General features: G+C 48.2%; 1 protein-coding gene across 1 annotated transcript in view; it reads left to right on the top strand.

The window, feature by feature from the left end:
- Nucleotides 1-24482, top strand: part of DHCR24 (24-dehydrocholesterol reductase) — a gene marked incomplete at its 5' end in the record, with an annotated part of 31466 nt that extends 6984 nt beyond the window's left edge. Inside the window, 7 exons of the mRNA XM_079725499.1 lie at nucleotides 5468-5573; nucleotides 6263-6381; nucleotides 8506-8769; nucleotides 13522-13665; nucleotides 22602-22799; nucleotides 22930-23108; nucleotides 24181-24482. Of these exons, the coding sequence (XP_079581625.1) occupies nucleotides 5468-5573; nucleotides 6263-6381; nucleotides 8506-8769; nucleotides 13522-13665; nucleotides 22602-22799; nucleotides 22930-23108; nucleotides 24181-24334 (1164 nt within the window). The 3' untranslated portion in view covers nucleotides 24335-24482. The remainder of the gene's footprint in view (nucleotides 1-5467; nucleotides 5574-6262; nucleotides 6382-8505; nucleotides 8770-13521; nucleotides 13666-22601; nucleotides 22800-22929; nucleotides 23109-24180) is intronic.
- Nucleotides 24483-24738: the final 256 nt, after the last annotated feature.

Genomic DNA, 24738 nt, shown 5'->3' with positions numbered 1-24738 from the left:
TACTGTAGCTTTATAATAAAAAGTCCAAAAGAATGAGTTGGGAAGTATTCCTTCCTTTTCACTTTTCTGAAGGAGTGTGTATAGAATTTGTATTACTTCTTTAATAATTAGTGGAATTAACCAGTGAAGCCATCTGGGCCTGGAGTTCTGTTTGTGAGCAAGTTTTTAACAACAAGTTAATTTTTTTTAATAGATATAGGGCTCCTCAATTTATTTGTTTCTTCTCAGTGAGCTTTGGCAGTTTGTGTCTCTAAAGGTATTTGTCCATTTCACTAAGTTGTATAATTGATTGACATAAAGTTATTCATAATATTCCCTTACTGTCCTGTGAACATCTGTAGAATCTGTAGTGATGTCATATCTTTCATTCCTGATACTGGTCATTTTGTGTCTGCTTTCTTTTCTTCCTGAGCAGTCTGGCTAGAGGTTAATCAGTTTTACTGATCTCAGAGAACTAGCTTTTGGTTTCATTGATTGATCTTTCTTTTTGTTTGTTTGTTTTCTATTTCACTGACTTCTACTTTGATTTTTGTTAATTTCTTTCTTTGGCTGACTTTGGGTTTAATTTTACTCTTCTTTGTCTAGTTTTTTTTTGTTTTTTTTTTTTTTTGGTATGCGGGCCTCTCACTGTTGTGGCCTCTCCCGTTGTGGAGCACAGGCTTTGGATGCACAGGCTCAGCGGCCATGGCTCATGGGCCCAGCCGCTCCGCGGCATGTGGGATCTTCCCGGACAGGGGCACGAACCCGTGTCCCCTGCATCAGCAGGCGGACTCTCAACCACTGCGCCACCAGGGAAGCCCCATCATTTTCCTTTTAATCTATTTGTATCTTTATAGTTAAAGTGTTTCTTGTAGGCAGCATATAATTAGGTCTTGCTTTTTTATCCAATCTGACAATTTCTGCCTTTTAATTCAGATTTAAGACCATTTACATTTAATGTTATTATTGACACGGTTTGGTTTAAACTTGTTGCCTTGCTCTTTGTTTTCTATTTGTCTCATTTGTTCTTTGTTCCTTTTTTCTTTTTTTCTGTCTGCTTTTGGATTACTGAATAATTTTTATGATTCTGCCGTAGCTCTTTTGTTGACTTACTAGCTATAAGCCTTTGTTTTGTTATTTTAGCAGTTGTTTTAGGATTTATGGTATACACTTTCCTTGTCACCCTCTACCTTCAAGTGATGGTATCCCATTTCATGTACAGTATAAGAATCTTAGAATAACATGCTTCCATTTCTCTTCTTTCCACCTTTGTGCTATTGCTGTCATCCTTTTACTTTTATATATGTTATAGACTCCACACTACATTATTGTTGTTATTAATAGTTATCTTTTAAAGAAATTTAAATAATAAGAAAAATCTTATATACTTACCCATATAGTTACCATTTCTTCATTCCGTTTTGTAGATATGTATTTCCATCTGTTTCATATTCCTTCTGCCTGAAGAACCTCCTTTGACATTTCTTATATGGTGATTTTGCTGGTGATGAATCTTTCAGCTGTTGTATGTCTGAAATAATTTATTTTGTCTTCATTTCTTTTCCAGCTTGTGTTGTGGTAAGATACACATAACAATTACCATCTTAACCACTTTTAAGTGTGCAGTTCAGTGGTATTAAATATATGCACCTTGTCATTCAGCCATCACCACCACCCATCCCCATGACTCTTTTCTTCTTGTAAAACTGAAACTCTATATCCATTAAACAATAACTCCCCATTCTTCCCTCCCCCCAGACCCTGGCAACCATATTCTACTATCTTTCTATGATTTTAACCACTCTAAGTAACTCATGTAAATGGAATCATACAGTATTTGTCTTTTTGTGACTGGCTTATTTGACTTAGCATAATGCCTTCAAGGTTCATCCATGTTGTAGCATATTGCAGAATTTTCTTACTTTTTAAGGCTGAATAATATTCCATTGTATGTACATAGCACATTTTGCTTATCCACTCATTCATCCATGGACACTTGGGCTGCTTCTATGTTTTAGCTATTGTGAATAATGCTACTATGAACATGGGTGTACACATAGCATCTCAAGACGCTGCTTTCAATTATTTTGGGTATATACCCAGAAGTGGAATTGCTGGATCACATGGTAGTTCTATTTTTAATTTTTTGAGGAACAGCCATACTGTTTTGCATAGTGGCTGCACCATTTTAACATCCCCACCAACAGTGCACAAGGGTTTTAATTTTTCCAAATCCTCACCAACACCTGTTATTTTCTGTTTTTGTTTTGTTTTTAATAATAGCCATCTGAATGGGTATGAGGTTGCCTTCATTTTTGAAAGATATTTTCAGAGGGCATGGAACTCCAGGTTGACAGTTTTTTTCCTTCAGTACTTTAAAGATGCTCCAGTGTCTTTTTTTAAAAAAAAATAAATTTATTTATTTATTTTATTTTTGGCTGCGTTGAGTCTTTGTCGCTTCATGCGGGCTTTCTCTAGTTGCGAGCAGGGGCTACTCTTCATTGCAGTACGAGGGCTTCTCATTGTGGTGGCTTCTCTTGTTGCGGAGCACAGGCTCTAGGTGCGTGGGCTTCAGTAGTTGTGGTACACAGGCTCAGTAGTTGTGGCTCCTGGGCTCTAGAGCACAGGCTCAGTAGTTGTGGTGCACGAGCTTAGTTGCTCTGTGGCACATGGGATCTTCCTGGACTAGGGCGTGAACCCGTGTCCCCTGTGTTGCCAGGCAGATTCTCAACCACTGTGCCACCAGGGAAGCCCTCCAGTGTCTTCTTGCTTGCGTTATTTCTAACAAGAAATCTCTCATCCTTATCTTTGTCCCTCTGTATGTAACTTATCTTTTTCCTCTGGCTACTTTTAAGATTTTATCTTTATAACTAGTTTTGAGCAATTATTACAATGTGCTGTGGTATAGTTTTCTTCATAATTCTTGTGCTCGGGAGTCATAATTTTTCATCAAATTTGAAATTTTGGGGGTCATTATTTCTTCAAATATTTTTCTTTCCCTTCCTCTCTCTCCTTTGAGGACTGCTGTTACACATATGTTGGGCCACTTGAAGTAGTTCTACAGCTCAGCTCACTGAGCTGAATGAACAGCAGTTCATTAAAGGTTTTTTTCCTCTGTGTGTTTCATCTTGGATAGTTTCTATTGCTGTGTATTTAAATTCATCACTCTTCTTCTGCAGTGTCTAATTTGCTGTCAGTTCCAACCAGTGTATTTTTCATCTCTAACATTGTGGTTTTCATTTCTAGAAGTTTGATTTGGATCCTTTTACTGCCTTTTAAATGTCTGTACTTAACTTTCTGAACATGGGGAATACAGTATCAATAATTATTTTAATGTCCTTGTTTGCTGATTTTAATATCTGTGTCAATTCTGGGTCTGTTTTATCAAAACAGATTGATTGATTATTCTCATTATGGGTTGAATTTTCCTGCCTCTTTGCATGCCTGGTGAACTTTGATTGGATTCTAGGCATCATGAATTTTACCTTGTGTGGGGTGCTGGATATTTTTATACCCCTGTAAACCTTAGTGAGCTTTGTTCTAAGATAGAGCCGAGTTACTGAGAAACAGTTTGATCCTGTTTGGTGTTGATTTTTCAGGTGGGCCTGGAGCAGCATGTAATCTAGGGGCAATTATTCCCCGCTGCTCAGGCAAGAATATTCTGAGTACTCTACCCAGTGCCCTGGGAGTCATGAAGTTTTCCAGTCTGGCTTGTGGGAACAGATACTATTTCCTGCCCTGTGTGAGCCCCTGGCACTGTTACCTGCCAGGCTCTTCCCCTGGCCTCAGCCTCTGATAATTTCGTCCTGTGTATGCACCAATCAGTACTCAGTTGAATACTCAACGGGCACTCTTCGCAGTACTTCAGAGTTTTCTCTCTGCAGTTCTCTCCTCTCCAGTACTCTGTCCTGCAGACTCTATTCACCTTGGTCTTCTAGGGCCCTCGACTCAGAGTCGACTGGGCTCTCCCTTCCTGCACTGCCTAACTCCAGGCAGTTAGCTGGGGCATTCATAGAGCTCACCCTGTTTGTTTCCTGTCAGCAATCATTAACTTCGCTGCCTGATGTTTACTGTGTTGAAAACTCCTGTTTCATATATTTTGTCCTTTTTTTCTCCAGGCAGCAGGTTAAACTAGTTCTTTTCGCTCCATCTTGACTGAAAGCAGAAGTCCTCTTGATGGCGTATTTGTGTGTCCATTAAAAATCATGTTTTGGGCTTCCCTCATGGCGCAGTGGTTGAGAGTCCACCTGCCGATGCAGGGGACACGGGTTCGTGCCCCGGTCCGGGAAGATCCCACATGCCATGGAGCAGCTGGGCCCGTGAGCCATGGCCGCTGAGCCTGCGCGTCCGGAGCCTGTGCTCCGCAATGAGAGAGGCCACAACAGGGAGAGGCCCGCGTACCACAAAAAAAAAAAAAAAAAAAAAAGTCATGTTTTTTTTTTAAGCGTAAACTTTTTTTAAAATTATTATGTGTAACATAGGCAAAATTATTTAAGTCAATAAATTTTTAAGGATTTCCTTCTACTGCTGGTCACCTCAGTTCCTCCAGTGTTTGGGTCATAATCTTCAAGATAGCCCTTTCAAAAAGAATTTTTGCTCAATACACAGTTGTCTTGTCAGTCAGTCCACAATTCTTTTAGTTGGGCTTCTTTGATCTACAGTGGAATATGGACACACTACAAAATTCCCCACCTGTAATCTTTGGGATCCAATTTCCCCAAGCAGTTTACTTTAGGACCGTGTTTAGGGTCAGAGGGGATGAATCTTCCTGGTTCTGAATTTTACACACCCTAGAAAAAGAGAAGCATTAGTTCCTATTGAAGATTATGTCAAATCGAATAGTATGAGAAAATACAGGAATACTGTATCGGTAGAAATACCAGGTCTAACATGCACAAAGCCAAGAAAACCAATGACGCCAGATACTGAATTAATATTGCCCTGTCCTTTGAACAAAAATCATGTTTTCCAGCAGGATTTAATGACAAGGGATCATGTCACAGTATAGCATTAAATTTTTTTTAAAAAGTCTGTGTTATGTGTGTTTGCATTTGTGTGTGTGTGTGTGTGTTGTATTAAAACATAAAAGTAGTAATATAGATATGCATGGGAAAAGACTGAAAGGAGATATACTCCAGTATTAACATTGATAACTTGGAAGAACTAGGATTAATGATTTTTGTCTTCTTCGTATATGCTGTTTCTTCCAAATAAATGAGTATTTCTTCTTCTAGAAGAAGAATAAACTAAGTATTAAATATAAAGGTATTTGAAAGAACAAGATTAAACACTATCTAACCCAGCACCAGAAACCCCATTCACTGTAACTAAAGGTGGTGGAATGCTCTGGAAAGAGGCTGTAAAGCCCATATAGGAATCCCCATGTTGATTGTTTGGGAAGGTCTGGGATAACACCTTCTGCAGACAGAAGCCCCCATTAGGCCTGGCAGCCTCCTTGTGACCCAGGGTCTCTCTTCTGTGTCAGCAGATTGTCCGCGTGGAGCCCTTGGTGACCATGGGTCAGGTGACTGCCCTGCTGACCTCCATTGGCTGGACTCTGCCTGTGTTGCCCGAGTTGGATGACCTCACAGTGGGTGAGAAATCAGACAGATTTCATCAGAGCTGAGGAACCTCGGCCCACCTTCCTTCAGGTCCAGGAGTCACCACTGTCCCATCTGTGACGGATGTCACCCTGTCTCGTCCAGCACCAAAGACAGGGCACTCACTGCCTGTCAGTCCATGTCTGAACAGCTTACGTTATCAGCATGCACTTTTCAATCGGTGGTTGGAACCTGCTTCCCTGTGACTTGCATCCATCGCTCCAGTTCTGCCCCGTGAAACACACAGAATAAGTCTAGTCTCTCCTTCCGTAGGATTCAAGGTCCCAGAGCCTTTTCTTCTCCAGGGGAAACACCTTCAGGTCCTTTAACTGTTCCCAAGGGACACGGCTTCCCCCACCCAACCAACCCTCTTTTCATCAATGTCCCTGTTGAAATGAATGTGCACAGACAGGTTTCTAGGTTGGGTCTGGCCAGAGGTGATGGCGCAAGCGCCCTTGACGGGGTCTCCCACCCATCTTCCACCTCTAAGCAAGCCCTCATGCCCACATCTTAGGCCCTCCTTCTCTCTACATCCATAGAGATGGGAAATCTCCCCTAAGATCTGCCAGCCCTGTCATGCCGCCTTCATGCTCTGAGTTTCCCCAGCTCCAGCAAGGTGTCCTTTTCCCAGCTCTCCCCAACCCCCTTCCAGCTCTGCCTGGCTAATGCACATGTCTCTGCAGGGGGATTGATCATGGGCACAGGCATCGAGTCTTCATCCCACAAGTATGGCCTGTTCCAGCACATCTGCACTGCCTACGAGCTGGTCCTGGCCGATGGCAGCTTTGTGCGATGCACACCGGTGAGTTCAGAGTTGGGGGATGCCCCCACCAGCCTGCTCTGGGCATTAAAGACCCCTGGGAGGTGGCTCCCCTGGGGGTGCTTCATTTCAAATACACCTGTCCAGACTGGGTCTGTATCCATAATAATAACAGATTTATGTAGCCCCTGATATGTGCTCAGATACTGTTGTAAATGCCTCATGTATATTAAGGCATTTAATTGTTAAACAACTTTATGAGGTGGGTACTATTATTAGACACATTTTACAGATAGGAAACTAAAGCACAGAGAGGTTAATGAACTTGCCCAAGATCACACAGCTAGTAAATCCCACACGGCTGGGATTCAAACCCAGCTTATCGGGCTCCCAAGTCAATGCCCTTAGCAGTTCATGTCACCATACTGTCTTGAAGTCAGGCCCAAGCATCAACATTCTATGCCAGTGGTGAGGTGTAACCAACAGTAATCAGAGGGGCCGTTTTGGAGAAATAAAAGGCAATTCCACAGCCCAAAGTAGGATGCAAACAGTTACGGAGCAGGACAGATGGAAACTTTAAATAAACTCAGATCTCACTGAGCATATCTAAGGAGCCCCTGGGATGGGAGGAACAGTGTGATCCTTTAGAAGTGAATGTTTCCGGGCTTCCCTGGTGGCGCAGTGGTTGAGAGTCCACCTGCCGATGCAGGGGATGCGGGTTCGTGCCCCGGTCCGGGAGGATCCCGCGTGCCACAGAGCATCTGGGCCCGTGGGCCGTGGCTGCTGGGCCTGCACATCCAGAGCCTGTGCTCCACGGCGGGAGAGGCCGCGGCGGTGGGAGGCCCACGTACCGCAAAAAAAAAAAAAAAAAAAAAAAGTGAATGTTTCTGAGAGCCACCAGAGTTGTTGGCCTCACAGAGTCCAGGGCAGGACTGCAGGCTTGAGAGCTCTGGTCTGGACAAGATAGACCTCTTTCAGGATTCACACCAGTTCAGCACCTTTCCCGAAACGCTCGCTGGGCCCTGCCTTCTAACCTGTTTATTATGAGCAGAGAAAGGAGACAGGCATTCATGAATTACTTCCCTGCTCTGAGGTCCAGTTTCCTCATCTGGCAAATGCGTTGTCAGGAGGAGAACGTAGATGCCGTATATTAAGCTCCTAGCACAGAGCCGGGCGTGCGGCGGACACCTGGTTATTACTGCTGTGAGCTGACGGTGTGATCAGGCGGTGGCCCAGATGGGCATCGGGTGGCCCATGTCTGCTGTTGCAGAGACTTCTGCCAGCCTGCTGCAGAGCGCCCCTGCTCCATCATGGCCCTCACCCCACCACCTCGCTGCACCCACCACACCAGCACCAAGGGCGTTCAGCGTGAGCAGAGACCATGCAGGACTGTCCTCTCCGTAAAGCCTGGACAAGGCTAGACTTCTTCACAAGGAGCTTTATTAGAATCAAAGAAGCTGCCTTAGAACGGCCAGATGAAAAGTTGTTTGTCTCCAAGACAAATACCAAAACAAGAAAATCATGAGGTTAGAAGGAGGATCGCTGGATCAGGTGTCAGGCGGCCTTGCCTGAGCCCGACATCGCTGCACTGAATTGGGGGGAAGCCTTGCGTGAGCCATTGTCCCCTCTTGGAGCCTCACTCTCCTTAGCCATTCAAGCAGGAATGTTAATGCTCTCCCTGGACTGTGGTTGGGGAGGGGGGAATTCACAGCTAACGGAATGGGAAAGGCTTTGTAAGTTTCAGTAATGGCCCATTTTAATGTCCCCTGGCTACCTTGACCCTCATTAAGGGTTCATCTCTCTCTAGCCTGGCCTGGGACCCCTGGCCCTTGGTCCCTCATTTTAGGACTCTGGGCAGAGCTGGTCCTGGCCTCTTCCTGGGTAGCCTGTGGTCCAGGGGCTGTGCCCAGGTGGAGGAGAGAGGATGTACTCTCCCTGAGCATCCCTGATACAGAGGGCAGTGTAAGGTCAAATGTCATGCTGAAGCTGCAGGGGGAGGACTGAGGCCCAGAAAGTGCAGTTGCGAGGTCCTTGTTCAGGTTGACACAGATAGTGCCAGGACAGGGATTTAGCCCAGGCCCCGCGTCCTCTGCGCCCCGCTGATGACTCACTGCAGCGCGGGGTTTGGGGGTCAAACATTCAGCATGTGTCCACTCCGCCTCACAGTCGGAAAACTCAGACCTGTTCTACGCCGTGCCCTGGTCCTGTGGGACCCTGGGCTTCCTGGTGGCCGCCGAAATCCGCATCATCCCCGCCAAGAAGTACGTCAAGCTGCGGTTTGAGCCGGTGTGCGGCCTGGAGGCCATCTGTGACAGGTTCACCCGTGAGTCCCAGCGGCAGGAGAACCACTTCGTGGAAGGGCTGCTCTATTCCCTAGAGGAGGCCGTAATCATGACGGGGGTCATGACGGATGAGGCAGAGCCTGGCAAGGTAGGCCTGGAGGAGGAGGGCCTGGACGGGCTGGGATGGAGCCTCATTCCCCACCCTGACCCTGGCAGCCACGCTCTTTGAGGCTGCGACCTGGGTCAGCCCACCTGGGCAGCAGGAGCTATGGTCGGCCGTCTTAGGCTGTGACCAAAGTATCCATTTACTCTGCCCCTACCATCTGCCTGGTGACGTGTGTGTCTCTTGATAGGCGTAATCTTTGATCCTCACAGTAACCCCATTTTATAGATGAAGAAACCAAGGCTCCAAGAGGCCATGTAAACTTCCACAAGGTGACAAAGCCAAGATTTGAGTCATGGATTTGATGCCTCAGAATCCAGATTCACACCCCTTCAGCGTACACTGTGTAATTTTTAATAGCCGTTCTTTCTCCATTGAGAAAGGATTTGTGCTTATTATGAGAGGCTTGGAAAGTGTACAGAAGTAAAAGGAAAGAAAAGACTCCACCTATAAATATGACCCAATCCAGCTCTTGCTAATGTGTTTGATAGATTTATTTCCTCTCTTCAATGCACAGATTTTTTTAAAGCTTTTACAAAAGTAGTATAACAATGTTGAAATATATAAAGAAAAAGTTAAAGTGCATCTCTTCACCCAAGCATGCTCCCAGGGTAACCACTTGTAACACTGCACTCTTCAAGGCCTGTGCCTGTGCGTGCGCATGTACGCGTGTGTACATGCCCACGCCCTCGTTTTATCCCATGCTTTCTGTTGTTGCCTGTAATTAGCCTAACCCATTGCTTCCCGATGAGCATTTATTTTGCTTAAAATGTTTTGCTCTTACAAGTAATATTGCATTGAAGATTCTCTTGCATCTATCCTTGGCCTCTTGTGCATGCATTTCTGTAGGATTGAGTCCAAAAAAAGGAATTCCTGACCCAAGGGGTTTGAATATATTAAATATTGATAGATATGACCAGTGACCTGCCAGAAATGTGTGCTTGTGTCCACTTCCAGCGACGCAGTGGTGTGTGAGAATACCTTTCCCCCACCTCCTTGCCAGTGCTGGATAGCATCACTCTTTCATTTTTGCCAATCTGATAGGGTTAAAAATAGTAGCTCGTTTTATTTTGCAGTTCTCAGGTACTTTCAAGGTTACCATCTCTTTGCACAGCGTTTCGGTTTGTTTGTCTTCAGCTGTGATCACCTGTTCAAATTTGTAGTTTCTGGTTTAGTGTGATAAGCATTTCTACATATTGTTACATTACCTTCATGTTTAATGACTGCAGAAACATTGCAGTGAGCAAATGCCCTATCATCTACTAAACCACTGCCCCATAGTTGGAAATTAAAGTTGCATCCAGTTTTTCATCATTTTAATTAATGTAGCAGTAGACATCTTTTGTCTATAATTTGAATAACACCTTCAAGTAGAATTCGTACAACAAAGGATAGGCACTTTTAAGGCTCTTGATCTATCCCTATATACTTAAAGCATTTTAAAGTCAAAAAGGACTCAAAAATCATCTGATACAATTCCCTCTCCAAATAAGGAACGGAGGCCCAGAAGGGGAAAGAGGCTCCTCTGAGGATCCACAGCAAGCATGGGGCAGATTGAAGTTTGGGTCTCTGACTCCTGGTTGGGTGTTTGTTCCCCGCCATACCAGCTTCTAGAATTTGGCATCATCTGCAAACTTTGATCGAGCACCATTCTTTATGGGTCATTAGTGAGCACTGGAGGATGGGGATCCTGGAGCAGGAGTGGGACTTCAGACACTAAGCCCAAATGTTCTGGTGTCCCCGGGCCCTGGCTCTGCCTGAGCTCAGGTCGGGCCAAAGCCCAGGCAGAGTGTCACTCTGAACCTAGTCACCTGGCAAGGAGGTCTCGTCCAGAGGTTTTCCGCCTTGTCTGAGATGTTCCTCTGGAGGCTGCCAGTGATGATAAGCTAAGGGCCGGGACCAAGGGGTATCACCACCCGCTTTGTACTGAAAGTCATCTCTTTGATGTATTAGATGCCACCTAAGGTTGCAGTTGGGCAAAAGGGATTGTACAGCTTTTAAATTGTTTGAACACTCTGACCAGTTCCCTTATTTCCCAGGAAGACCAAGGTTTTCCCCAGAGGCTTGCCTGGTATCAGTGGCAGAGGGGCCAGGCCTCGAGCCACAGACTTTTGCAAAGTGTTCCCATGATGCCGGATGAGAACAGGGCCTGGGGCCGCGGGAGAGTGATGGGTGCCAGAGGCCTGTGCATGTTTCATCAGAAGAGCATTTCTCCCAAACATGCCTGTTTGGCAGGCTGCTCAGGCATTTGTCCCTGCGTGCCCAGGCACTGTCCACCCTGGGAGAAGGCAGCCACCCCCGTTTTACAGGGGAGCCCAGAGATAGGAAGTGGCTTGTTATCTAGGTGCTTGGATTGGAACTGGAACTCCTGCCGCCTCTTGGCTGCCACGGCTGCCATATGCCCCAGGAGAGACGTGCCATCCAGGTTCTTTATCATGTCCCAGGCTTCTCTGGCACAAAGAGTTACCGATGAGTCCATGAACACCAAGAGTGCCTGTATCCAGGTTCCCCCGAGTCTCGGGTTCATCGGGCAGCTGGTGCCACTGCCGGTGTGTGACCAGGTCCACCTGGGGTTAGATCACGTTGCTCTGTTCCTGTTAGATCTGACTCCCCTTTGCATTCGCAGGTGGAGGCCAGCCTGTGGTGGCTTCTTCCCTGCCCTGCACTATCCACACTCTAACTGACTTGGACAAGCAGGCTCTTTAGCCCATTTCCTGGTACTTTGTGGCCTGGTTTCCCCACTGCAGAGTGGCCTAGCAGCAGAGTGGCCTGCACACAGCGGTGACCCCCAGATGGGCTGCAAGTGTTGGCTGCCAGAGGTGGAGGGCAGAGGTTGCCTGGCTCCAGGGTGGAGGGAGCTGCCGAGGGGCTGGGTGCAGTGAGAGGGCCGGGAACTGAATACCGTGCCCCTGTTGTGGGCAGGCCCTGTGCTTGGCACTTCCTGCATTATCTCTTTTAGTCTCTCTAACCATTTTGCCTGTACTGAAAATGAGGCTCAGAGAGGCTAAGTAACCTGCCAGGATCAGCCTAGTGCATTAAAAGTGGAGACAGCAAATCAGTAAACAGTAGGCACACAGCAGTCTCATTTATATAAATCTGTGTGTGTGTGAAAATAAAACCTAATGAATACACATCAGTTTTTAGTAGTTCCCTCTGGAGGGTGAGGCTGCAGGGGCATCTCTCAGGTTATACATTACTGCAGTGTCTGAAGTTTTCACAAGGAGCGTACGTTGCTTTTAGAATCAGGAAAAAAATTAATAGTTTTTTTTTTTTTTTTTATAATGCCCACATTCTAGAACCCACCATTCAAAGTTCTCTGCCATCCGCCTTGGCCTTCTTTTGCAACATGGAATGTACTTGAGTCCTTGCCTTGCCTCTTGCCAGCCTTGTGACCTCGGGTAGTCCCTTCAACTTTGATGATTCTTTCTCCTGGTTAGTGAAGCAGGGACAGCCCTGCTGTGCAAGGTCGTGGAGGAGATAAAGAAGGGATGTGTGCAAGGTCATGGAAGAGATAATGAATGTATGCAAAGTCATGGAGGGGACAAAGAGTGAATACGTTGGGTACTGGTGCTGCCTCCCTGGAGTGTGGGCACTTAGCCTGTGCTGTGATTTTTCTCCAGCCACTCTGGGCTTGCTTACTTCTTGCCTCTGCTCCTGTCTTTCCCTCCCTGATGGTCCCCTGGCAACATTCTACCTCTCCTACGTGGCCTCCACTCTCCGCTTCCTCCTGTCCCTTTGCTGGGTGTGATCTCACCTGCCCCACAAAAGTCGGGTGCCTCTCCCACCCCAAGAGAAGCTGGTATGACATGGGCCCGAGCGTCTGCAGTGTGTGTGTATGTAATTTCTAATAGGCCCAAAGATCTCCCACAAAGTATTTATTTTTATTGCCATTTTACATGTGAAGAAACAAGCTCAGAGTGTCCTGCGCCAGGTCACACAGCTAGTGGGTGACGGCCAGGGTCTGGCCTCAGCCGCCCAACCTGAAGCCCGTGACCCTTCCGGGTTGCTGCCCTGCCTGTCTCCAAAAGCATCGGCCCACAGTTCCTTTCATGGGTGAGGAAGCTGAGGCTCAGAGAAGCTAAGTCATCCCAGGGCACACAGTAGATAGAGTCCTGAACCATTTAGGGCTGAAGAAAACACCAGCTAAATATATGATTTAGGCTTGGAGACCACGGGGCCCAGTGCCAGGGAAGACTGTAGCTTTACTGTGAGCTTCCTCCGTTGATGGTGGCTGCGTGGGGGGAGCGCTGTGGCCAGAGGATGTGGAGCTTGGTCCAGGGCAGCAGGGAAAGCACCGTGGTCAGTTAGTGCTGTCGGCTGTGGGACCCAGTGGGGAGGATGACCCACGCTCAGTGTTCGTGCCGACGCTGGCCTTGTGGGAGGGAGGTGGGGAGGAACACGCCTGTATGGAGCGCTGCACTGTGGCCTACGGCGACAGACACCGGCACTTCAGTTCTCTCACCGAGGAGGAGTAGCAGGCTGAGCTCTCGAGCCTGTCAGGAGTTCGCTGTCGGGCCCTGGGCTCACCACTTAACCTCTGTGAGCTTCTCTCTCTGCTAGAGAATGCTGGCTCTGCGCATTAACCTCGCCCGGCTTTCAAGAGCCTCCAAGGCAATAATAGACATGAAAGAGCTCTGGAGAGGCCAGGAGTGCGGAACAGAAGCCAGGTATCACTGTTACACCCCGATGGCATTGGGACTTGCCTGTGGCCTGACACAGTGCCCTCTGTCATTGCAGCTGAATAGCATTGGCAACTACTACAAGCCGTGGTTCTTCAAGCACGTGGAGAACTACCTGAAGACAAACCGCGAGGGCCTGGAGTACATCCCCTTGAGACACTACTACCATCGCCACACGCGCAGCATCTTCTGGGAGCTCCAGGTGAGGCTAGGATTTCCTGGTAGTCCTGGCTCCCGGCCAGGCTGGCAACCAGGATGGTTTCCCCTCCCTTGGGGGAAAAGAGTGGCTTTGTCCTAGGGACCAGAACAGCCTCTTAACCCAGCAGCACAGTGCTTCCTTCTTCAGGAGCAGCCACCTTGCCTTAAAGCAGCAGGCTCTCCCCACACACCTGCCTGTGCCAGAAGGTGGGGCGCGGGGCCCAGTGCTTTGGGGAACACAGACCTGTCCTTGAGGAGCTGTAGCCTAGCCAAGCAGACAGACTGCAGCCTGAGAAGAGGAAGTGGCTGGTCCTGCCCAGGGCTGGAGGTAGCTGTCAAGCATGGCCTTGACGTGTGAGCAAGAATTTGCTGTTGTGTGATGAGCGATGGGGAGCAGTGACATTTTAAATAAGCGGTCAGGGAAGGCCTCTCAGGAGATGCCTTGTGAGCGGGACCTGAACATAGGGAGGACACGCCAGGCAGAGGAAGAGCCAGAGCACAGGTCCTCAGATGGGCTGAGTGGGTAGCTTTTTATTTTTTTTTTTTAATTGAAGTGAAAACATAAAATGAAACATTTTAACGTGTACAGTTCAGTGGTATTTGGTACATTCATGATGTTGTGTGTCTACTATATCTAGTTTCAAAATATTTTCATCACCCTAAAAGGAAATCCTGTACCCATTAAGCAGTTACTCCCCATTCCCTTTCCCCAGACTCTGGCAACCATCAGTCTGCATTCTGTCTCTATGGATTTACCTATTCTAGACATTTTATATAAATGGAATCATACAACATGTGGCCTTTTGTGCCTGGCTTCTTTCACTAAGCCTGTTTTCAAGGTTCATCCACGCTGTAGCATGTATCAGTACATCATTGCTTTTTGTGGCTGAATAATTCTCCATTGTATGGTTGGACCACAGTTTGTTTTTCCGCTCATCTGCTGGTGGACATTTGAGTTGTTTCCACCTATTGGCACTGTGAACAATGCTGCTGCAAACATTCATGTACAAGAATTTGTTTGAGTACTAGTTTTCAGTTTTGGAGGATACATGCCTAGGAGTGGAACTGCTGGGTCGTGTGATGATTCTGTGTATAACCTATTGAGGAACTGCCAAACGTTTTCCATGGTGGCTGAGCCATTTTACATTCTCAACAGCAGCATGTGTAGGTTCCAGTTTCTCGACATTCTCACCAGCACTTGTTGTTTTCTGGTTTTTTGCTATAGCTATCCTAGTGGGTAAGAAGTGGAATCTCACTGTGATTTTGACTTGCATTTTCCTAATGACTAGCAATGTTCAGTATCCTTCCATGTGCCTATTGGCCATTTGTATATTTCTTGGAGAAGTATCTGTTCAGATCCTATGCCCAATTTTAATTGAGTTATTGATCTTTGTTGTTGAGTTGTAAGAGTTCTATATATATTCTGGATATTAGGCCCTTATCAAATACATGATTTACAAATATTTCCTCTCATTCTGTAGGTTGTCTTTCACTTCCTTGATAATGTCTTTTTTTTTTTTTTAGATTTTTTTTGACGTGGACCATTTTTAAAGTCTTTATTGAATTTGTTACAGTATTGCTTCTGTTTTGGTTTTTTGGCCATGAGGCATGTGGAATCTTACTCCCCGACCAGGGATGGAACCCGCACCCCCTGTATTGTAAGGTGAAGTCTTAACCACTAGACCGCCAGGGAAGTCCCGATAATGTCTTTTTTTTTTTTTAACTTTATTGAAATATAGTTGATTTACAATGTTGTGATAGTTTCGGATGTACAGCAAAGTGATTCATATTCATATATATACACATATATATTCTTTTTGTACATTCTCTTCCATTATAGGTTATTACAAGATATTGAATATAGTTCCCTGTCCGATAATGTCTTGATTCACAGAAGTTTTTGGTTTTGATGAAGTCCAGTTGATCTATTTTTCCTTTTGTTACTCGTGCTTTTAGTGTCGTATCTAAGAATCCATTGCTAAATCCAAAGTCATGAAGATTTCTTCCTGCGTTATCTTCTAAAAGCTTTATGGTTTTAGCTCTTATATTTAGCTTCTTGATCCATTTTAAGTTAAGTTTTGTATATGGTGTGAGGTGGGGGTCCAACTCTACTCTTTTGCATCACAGCAAGTGCAAGTTGTCACAGCAAGGCTGCGTGTTTCTGAAAACAGCAAGAAGGCCCTTGAGCTAGACCCATGGTGGAGAATGCTGTCAAACAGCAGCCATAGCCTAGATCATGTGGGCCCTTGTAGGTCAGGGGAAGACTTTGTATTTTACCTTGTGTGATAAGGAAGCCAGTGGAGGACTTGGTGCAGAAAAGTGACATGACCTGATGTTTGTTTTAAAAGGATAATTTTGACAGCTAGGTGGAGAGTGGACGGGGTGGGGGTGGCAAGAGTGGGATAGCGGAAGAAAGAAGATTCTGTCGTCCAGGGTGGTAGCGGTGGAGGAGGAAAGGGGTCTCAGACCTGGGAGGTGCTGTGAAGGTTGGACCAACCAACAGGATTCCCCACAGATTGCCCTTGGGTGTGATTCCGAGGTTAGGGACCCAAGCAACTGGGTGACCCGAGGTGCCATTGACTGCTAGGGACAACATGGGGGAGGGGTCTGGGAAGGAAAATCAGAAGTTTGGTTTGGGACATTGTCAGCGTGAGATGCTTTTCAGACATCCAGGTGAGACGTTGAGTGGGCGGCTGGCACATATGTCAGATCTTCAGGGCAGAGGTCGAAGAAATCCATATCACTGTGGGTATCATCAGCAGAGAAATGTTAATTAACACCGGGGGACTAGATGAGTGAGGGAGGTTAGAGAAGAGAAGTCCCAGAGCCAAGCCCTGCAAGTTGAGGGAGGAGGAACCAGCCAGGAGAGGAGAGGACGCCGTCAGCCCGAGGGGAGGAGAAACCCAGGAGGACTGGCATCCCGGAAGCTACTTGAGGACAGCATGTCAAGAAGGAAGATGAACAGCTGTGTCAAATGCCCCTGAGGGAGATGACGACAAAGCATCGACCCCTGGTCTTAGTCGTGAGAAGGTCACTGATGACCTTGAGCCATGGGGCTGAAAGCCTGACGTGGGTTCAAGAGAAAACAGAGATAGGCAAGTGGAGACAGTGAAAATGGAAATCTGAGAAGGCTCAGTATAAGGGAAAGCAGAAAAGTAGGGTGGGAGCCAGAGGGGGATGTAGGATCGAGGGGAAATATTTTGTGTGACTGTTTTATTTTATATATTTTTTTTTTTTTTTGACTGTGCCGCACGGCACATGGGATCTTAGTTCCCCAACCAGGGATCAAACCCGTGCCCCCTGCAATGGAAGTGCAGAGTGTTAACCACTGGACCGCCAGGGAAGTCCATGTGTGACTTTCAAGAAGGGAGAGGTTACAGCATGTTGACATGCTGGCAGTGCAGGGGAGAGGGTGTGCTCGCAGGGTGAACCTTGAGGATGGATGGATCCTGTGCTCAGGTGGAGAGGTTGCCTTTAGGTGAGAGCATGGAGATTCACCCACTGGACAGGAGGGAGGAAGTGTTAATGGAACAGTTGCTACAAACAGGTGGACCATTTGGTGGGGGGAGGGTGTGGGAGTTCTTCTATTTTCTCAACGAAATAGGAAGCAAGGATTTTAGCCAAGATGGGGGGGTGAGGGGTTGTCGAAGGACTGAGGAGAGAGGAGATGGGAAATTGTCCCTTGGAGAGTGGGAATGAATTAACTGGGAAAATGTCATAGGATTGCTGGGCAACACTGGGCCTGCCAAAGATTCATGACCATGAGTTTACAGTGAGACCAGCCCTGGTGGTTGTGGATTTTCACACGTTCAGCTCTGTGGACGGGGTACAGCCTAGGGAGAAAGTTAGATTTAACCATGGTTGAGGTTTTGCAAATGAGTATGACAAGTGGGGCGGGGTTGGAAAAGCCAGGACATGATCAGGATGAAATCTGAGCCAGCTGAGGGGGGCCAGTGAGGATGTGCGGGGCTGAAGGGACTGATATGGTGGCCTGGGTGCCCCGTGGGGTGAAGAATTGACGTCAGAGCACTGGAGGGCATGAGCAGCAGGAAGGAGAGTTAGTGGTGGTCAGAGGGCGCACGCTCAGAATTGAAACTATGGAGATGCCAAATGAAGAATGTTGCCTACCATCCAGTTCTGCAGGAATGAAATCATTAGGCCTTGCGGTCACCGTCAACCGCCCCTGAAAGAAATTCAGGGCAAAGGTCAGTAATGAGGCACTCTGTGCTATGGGAAAACTGGCAGATAAAGATAGCCTTCAGATAGGTAGATATTTTGGGGAGAAAACTTTATGAACCCAAATTCTTGGATCTTCCCATACTTAGAAAAGTACCAAAACCATTAATAAGACGGCTGTGCCTCATAACTAGCAACAACCTTCGACCGAGACCTGTGCTTGATTACACGTACGCTTCGCCAGAATCACATACATACTGATCTGGCCTTTACCTCTTTGGAACGGTTTCTCAGAGCCGTTTGAGAGCGGGTCTCCCAGGCTATAGTCAGTGAGACACTGAATAAACTCAACTCACAGCTCTGACGTGCTTTGTTTTTTTCCAAGTCAGCAGAGGCAATGAATACAGACAATAGGACAACATCGAGAGGTCAGCAAACTTTCTTAAAGGGCCAAATAGCAAAAGCTTTAGGCTCTGTGGGTCCTACGCCCTGTCGCAGCCGCTCAGCCCTGCCCTTGTAGCACAAAAGCAGCCACAGGCAGTGCACAAACAGACGTGCATGGCTGTGCTCCAGTGATACTATGTATAAACACAGGCAGGGGGCCAGATTTGGCCAGCAGGCTGGATCCGCTTGCAGACGGATTCCCACGGGCTGTAGTTCCTCATCCCCTGCTCTGGAGTGTGACAAGAGAGTCAGGGCAGAGGCCAGGTGGAAGGTAAGATCGCTGGAGGACAGAGAGGAGGCTGGGGCGTGGGAAAGATCATAGAGGTGGATATTAAATCACATCAGTGATAAGATGGATGTTGAAGAAGGTGGCAGTGACCTGGGAATGAGGGAGATGATGGGGGTGGAGATGATGGGCAGGTGGCTTCAAAGCCGCTGAGGGTTTTCAGGGAATGGGAGGGGCAGAGACCTAGAAGCAGTAATGAGGAACCCACCTCACCTCCGTCTACCCCAGAGGGTCATGGAGAGAAAATGATACCACCTCAGAGGGCTGCAGGGGCCAGCCAGGTTCCAGCTAAGAGCAAGGAGAGGACACGACAGTCGAGAGAAGAGCTTGAGGATGGAGGGGGTTTGCTGCTGTCTAGACCACGAGAGAGCACAGGGGAGGGGTTTGGCAGATGAGGGGACAGTGGCCAGTGGGGTCAGGTTAAAAGACATTGCATCGCTGTAGCACATCAAGGGTGCTAGTGGGAGGCACCCAAAAGTCCACCGTGACTGAGATAAATAAGGATGTCAGGCATAAAGGAATTACACCTGGTGGTCTCCTAGGAGGAGGTGTCGGGTCCCTTCTAGTCGTGGGCTAGGTGTCTCAGGCAGGATGTGATGGGGCAGTGGTAAGGGGTGGAGGAGTGGCCAGCAGAGGCTTCATCAAGGCCTGGGGAGCTCTGGACTTCCCCCATCCCTGTTAATCCTCTGGGCAGTGTCCAGGCCCAGAGCGTTTGGTGGAAAGTTTTGCCAAAGGCAGAAGACCCCCGAGTCCCTCTTTATCCCTGCCAAGAGCAGTGTTAAGGATGTGGGAGGTGTGGTTTTGTCAAGAGCAGGGATATTTAAGAGACAGGAAAGGAAAGAGGGGCCAGCAAAGTACGTGAGGGCACATTAGAATGATAACAGCAGCAATGAACATGAATCACTCCTTACATGTTAGTTCTTAGGCCAGACACTTCACATGCATTCTCTCCATCTTCCTAACAGCCCTGTGAGGGTAGGTGCTAGTGCTGTTTCCACTTTACAGATGAAGAAACTGGTTTAGGTTATCTAAAGTAACACAACTCAGTAAGAGATACGAGTGTATTGGTTACCTATTGCTGCATAATGAATTAACCCCAAATTGTGAGGATTACAACAACTGCCCTCTGTTATCTCAGTTTCGAGGCTCAGGGATTGGAGAGCGATGACGTGGGTGTTTCTGGCTCAGGGCTGCAGTCAAGGTGTCGGCAGGGCTGGTGTGCTGGAGGCTCTAGTAGGGCTGGAGAGTCTGCTTCCTGGAAGGGTCCCTCACGTGGCTGTTGACAAGAGGCCTCCGTCCCTTGCCACCTGGGCTGCTCAAGTGTCTTCACAACAGGGCAGCTGGCTTCCCCCAGAGTAGGTGATCCAAGAGAGAGACCAAGGAGGGGTCCTCAGTGCCTTCCATGACCCAGTCTTGGCACCTCGCCACTCCCGCCCCGTACTCTCTTATTAGAATGGAGTCACCAAGTCTGGCCCACACCCAAGGAGGGGGGAATTAAGCTCTACCTCTTGAAGAAAGGAGTAGCAGAGAACTCCTGGATGGGTTTTAAAACCACAGAGCTAGACCACCTGGAGGGGTGGGATAGGGAGGGTGGGAGGGAGGGAGATGCAAGAGGGAAGGGATATGGGAACAGATGTATATGTATAACTGATTCACTTTGTTATAAAGCAGAAACTAAAAAACAAAACAAAACAAACAAAAAAAAACCCCACAGAGCTAGGTTTCAAAATGAGGTTTGTCTTATATTTTTGTGCTGTTAAACACTAGCCTGTACTGCCTGAAGTTAAAGGAAGAATCTGGAAGGATGGGTATTTTACTACCAAGATGTGCGCACAGGAAGTTTGTTCAGGAGAACTCTGGTGATCCTCAGCTGCGAGGGGAAAGGGAAGCAGGGCCGGGCAGAGGGAAAAGGGGAGGTGTGAGGCAGTCACAACAAAGACCTCAGCCAACCCACAGGGAGCTCTGGGGCTGGATGGCCCTCCAGAGCTGTCCCACCTTGAGGCCAGGGGGCTAGGACTTTGCAGCCCCACCCCGTGAAGGGTGACCTTGGAGGTATTGTATGTTGGGTTCCAGACCACTGCAATAAAGCAACTATCACAATAAAGTGAGTTACACAAATTTTTTGGTTTCCCAGTGCATATTTTTTTTTTAATTTAATATTTTTATTAGGCTATAATTGCTTTACAGTGTTGTCCCAGCGCACATAAAAGTTATGTTTACACTATACTGTAGTCTATTAAGTGGGCACTAGCATTATGTCTAAAAAAAAAGGGGGGGCATACCTTAATTTAAAAATACTTTATTGCTAAAAAATGCTAACCATTATCTGAGCTGTCAGCAAGTCAGAGTAGTGACATCAAAGATCACTGATCACAAATCAGAAGTGCAATAAAACAAGATCTGTCTGTACAGTGTCAGGCATCCAGGACAAAGAATGCAGTAGTGTTGTGTGCCGACGCCCAGGATACAGTGATAAGCAGGAGGACGCTGCCATTTGTGACATGTATTTTTTTTTAAGCCCATGGACTTGTCTGTGCATCGAATGTCTCTAGAAGGGTCCACAAATAATTCCTCAGAATGGTTGCCTTTGTGGAGGGGAAAGAGATTGGGATGGAGGAGGAATGATGAGTGGTCAGGGCTGTGAGGGAAATGGGGTCAGGGCTTAGCCTTTGAGGGGGATTTCTGCTATGGGCCTGTGTGGCTTTTCCAAGGACAACCAAGGGAACAATAAAAGCCACGCTATTTCCTGAGCTTCTGCTGTGAGCCAGGAACTGGTGTAGGAGCTGGAATCTAACAGAGCAGAGAGCAGACAGGCCCCTCCCTCCCTCATGGGAGTGGGCTGGTGATCAGAGGAGATGATTCCAGGGGAGGGGAGGGGAGGGGAGAGGAAGAGTCATGCAGCCTCTGAAGCTTAGCCTGGGGGCTTCTTTGGGCAGCCACCACTGACCCTAGTCTGACGTGGACCCTTTTATGAGCTGCCTCTGCATCTCTCTGTTGCAGCTCTTCACACCTGAGGTCAGGGACCACGGCTCGATGATCTGGGTATCCCCAGCACCCAGCACAGAACCTGGCACCTGAGCGCATAGGCGCCTCGTAATTGTCTAACGAATGAAGGAATGTCCTTGGCTTCTAGGGCCCAGGAGCTATGGGGATGGGGTATCAGGTGCACGCTGGCAGCCCTCAGGAAGACGGCAGACTGGGGGCAGGGAGGACGATCGTGAATGGGGGGCTCCTCCCTTGTGGAGGTTTGAGGCGTGGGAGAGGAAGGACAGCCCTGCTCAGGGGGGTTTCCCAAGAGGCCAGCTTGGGGGAGGCAGGCGGGGTAGCACTGTGCAGGGCCACAGGAGCAAGAGAAAGTGGCTAGCTCTGCCTAGGACTGAAGGTAGCTGTCAAGCTTGGCCTTGACAGGTGAGCAAAAATTTGCTGTTGTGTGTATGGAGGGATGGGAAGCAGTGACATTTTAATAGGGGCGTCAGAGAAGGCCTCTCAGGAGATGCTGTAAACCGAAGGGCTCATCGTTGAACCTGAGCAAGACCTTCCCCACCTCGGTGGGAGCCGTCTCTGGCGGTGTGACCTTAGGGAAATGGCTTAAGCTCTCTGAGTATCCATCCCTCTTGCCATTCAACAGCATTCTCAAACATTTATGGAGTGCCTGCTCTGTGCCAGCCACACTGACCTCAGCCACTAGAACAGCAATGATAGCTTCGTTGTTATTTTGCTTCAGGCAATGAGCTGAGTGCCTTCCATTTGGTATCTTACCATTCATTCTCACGAGCCCCATTTTGCAGATCAGGAAACTGAGCTCAGGGAGGTTAAGTCCCCAGCCCAAGATCATCATCAGAGCTGGTAAATGCCGGAGCTGGGAATCAAACCCAGATCCAACTGGGTAAATCCTGGGTACCACCACTCCCCCCCAGATAGGAGTGGACCCGTCGCATTTCTGTCCAGCACCAGAGGAGGACCCGGCCCCTGGCACCTGGGGACACTGGGCCCTGCTGAGTTCCTTCTCTCCATCCCCAACCCTTGTCTTTCAGGACATCATCCCCTTTGGCAACAACCCCGTCTTCCGCTACCTCTTTGGTTGGATGGTGCCTCCCAAGATCTCCCTCCTGAAGCTGACCCAGGGCGAGACGCTGCGCAAGCTGTACGAGCAGCACCACGTGGTGCAGGACATGCTGGTGCCCATGAAGTGCCTGCCGCGGGCCCTGCACACCTTCCACAGCGACATCCACGTGAGCCGGGCCGGGAGCTCAGCGGGGACGCGGGGTGAGGGTGGCCTGTGAGCAGCAGAGAGAGGGGAGTGCTGCAGAGCCTGCCTCCTGGGGGAGGAAAAGCACCAACACGCCCTCCCTGGCCCCCCAGGTCTACCCCATCTGGCTGTGCCCATTCATCCTGCCCAGCCAGCCGGGCCTGGTACACCCCAAGGGAGACGAGGCCGAGCTCTATGTCGACATTGGTGCCTACGGGGAGCCGCGTGTGAAGCACTTTGAAGCCCGGTCCTGCATGAGGCAGTTGGAGAAGTTCGTCCGAAGTGTGCACGGGTGAGCGAGTGCCCAGAGTGTGGCCGTCAGCCACAGAGCGCTGATGGGGGTGCTTTAGACGTGTCCAGGGGCTCCCACTCCAGGTTGGAGGCCAAAGCTGAGGTTGGGGGGTGGGACTCAGGACCATGAAAACCACACAGAGGCCTGGACAGAGCATTGCTCAGAAACATCCTGGAACAAACCATGGATGTGCAAAATCCACGTGGACGAATCTCAAAATAATTATGCTGATGGAAAGAAGCCAGGAAAAAAGAGTACTGTATGATTCTATTTATATATATATATTTTATTTATATAAAATTCTGGAAAATGCAGATGAACCCATGCTGACAGAAGGCAGTTCTGCCTGGGATGGTGGAGGGTGATGGACAGACAACACAGGAATTTGGGGCATGAAGAAAGTTTGGGGGTGATGGATATGGCCATTATCTGGACTGAGGTGACAGTTTCAAGGTTACAGACATACATCAAACTTATCAAGCAGTATGTTTCTTTTTTTTAATTCATTAAAAAAATTTTTTTTGCTTATTTTATTTATTTATGTTATTGAAGTGTAGTTGCTGTACAATATTATGTTACAGGTGTACAATTTAGTGATTCGCAATTTTTAAAGGTCATAGTCTATTTATAGTTATTATAAAATATTGGCTGTATTCCCTGTGTTGTGACATACATCCTTGTAGCTTCAAGTTGTACACTTTCCTTATGTGCAGTTTATTGAACATCAAAAAAGAGAGAGAAAGCAGCCTGGCCACCGTATCGGGGAGACGGGCATTCAGTGCACTGCATTCTGCTCCTGACTCTGCCTCCACTGCCACTTAAAGCCCTGAGCCCAGATTCCACCCCCCGCCCGCCGTCTGTAAAATGGGGATAAAAATTCCTGCACCAGCCTCAAGCACTAGCTCATTAGGGGGATTAAACAAGAGAAATCCTCCAAAAGCGCGTCCTGCCCCGCAGAGCAGGCGGTGCATTAGGGGCGCATTAGGGATGGTTGGGGTTCTTTGCGCCCCTTTCCCCTCCCCGCCCCTCTTACCCCCGTCCCCGAGTCCTCACCCTTGTGTCTGCGCTGCAGGTTCCAGATGCTGTATGCCGACTGCTACATGGACCGGGAGGAGTTCTGGGAGATGTTTGACGGCTCCCTGTACCATAGGCTGCGGAAACAGCTCGGCTGCCAGGATGCCTTCCCGGAGGTCTATGACAAGATCTGCAAGGCTGCCAGGCACTGAGCCGGAGCCCACTCGGAAGAAGGCGGACGCGAGGGCGGACCCTGTCCCCAGGGCCAGAAGGCATCTATCTTCCCTTCACTCAAGCTTGGCTGCTCTGCCAGATCCACACTTTCAGAAAGAAACCCCTCCAGAAACCCCACCCAGATGGCCCCGACAGCTTGCTCCCAGCTTCCAGGGGCAGCCAAGTAGAGTGGACAGGACATGAGGTTTGGAGTTAGACAAACCCGAATCTAGTTCCCAGTTCTGCCGCTCATTAGCTGTGTGACTCTGAGTGAGTCACTCAGCCACTCTGAGCCCTGCTTCTCATCTGTTAAAAGGGGGTAATGCTGTCTGCCTGCTGTTGTCATCTAAGTCAAGACCTGTCGCAGCAGAGATGCCGGAGAAGGGGCCGCTTCTGTTAGCAC

Source organism: Hyperoodon ampullatus (genome assembly GCF_949752795.1).
Source record: "Hyperoodon ampullatus genome assembly, chromosome: 2".
Taxonomy (NCBI): domain Eukaryota; kingdom Metazoa; phylum Chordata; class Mammalia; order Artiodactyla; family Ziphiidae; genus Hyperoodon; species Hyperoodon ampullatus.
This window is presented reverse-complemented; position numbering and strand designations above follow the sequence as displayed.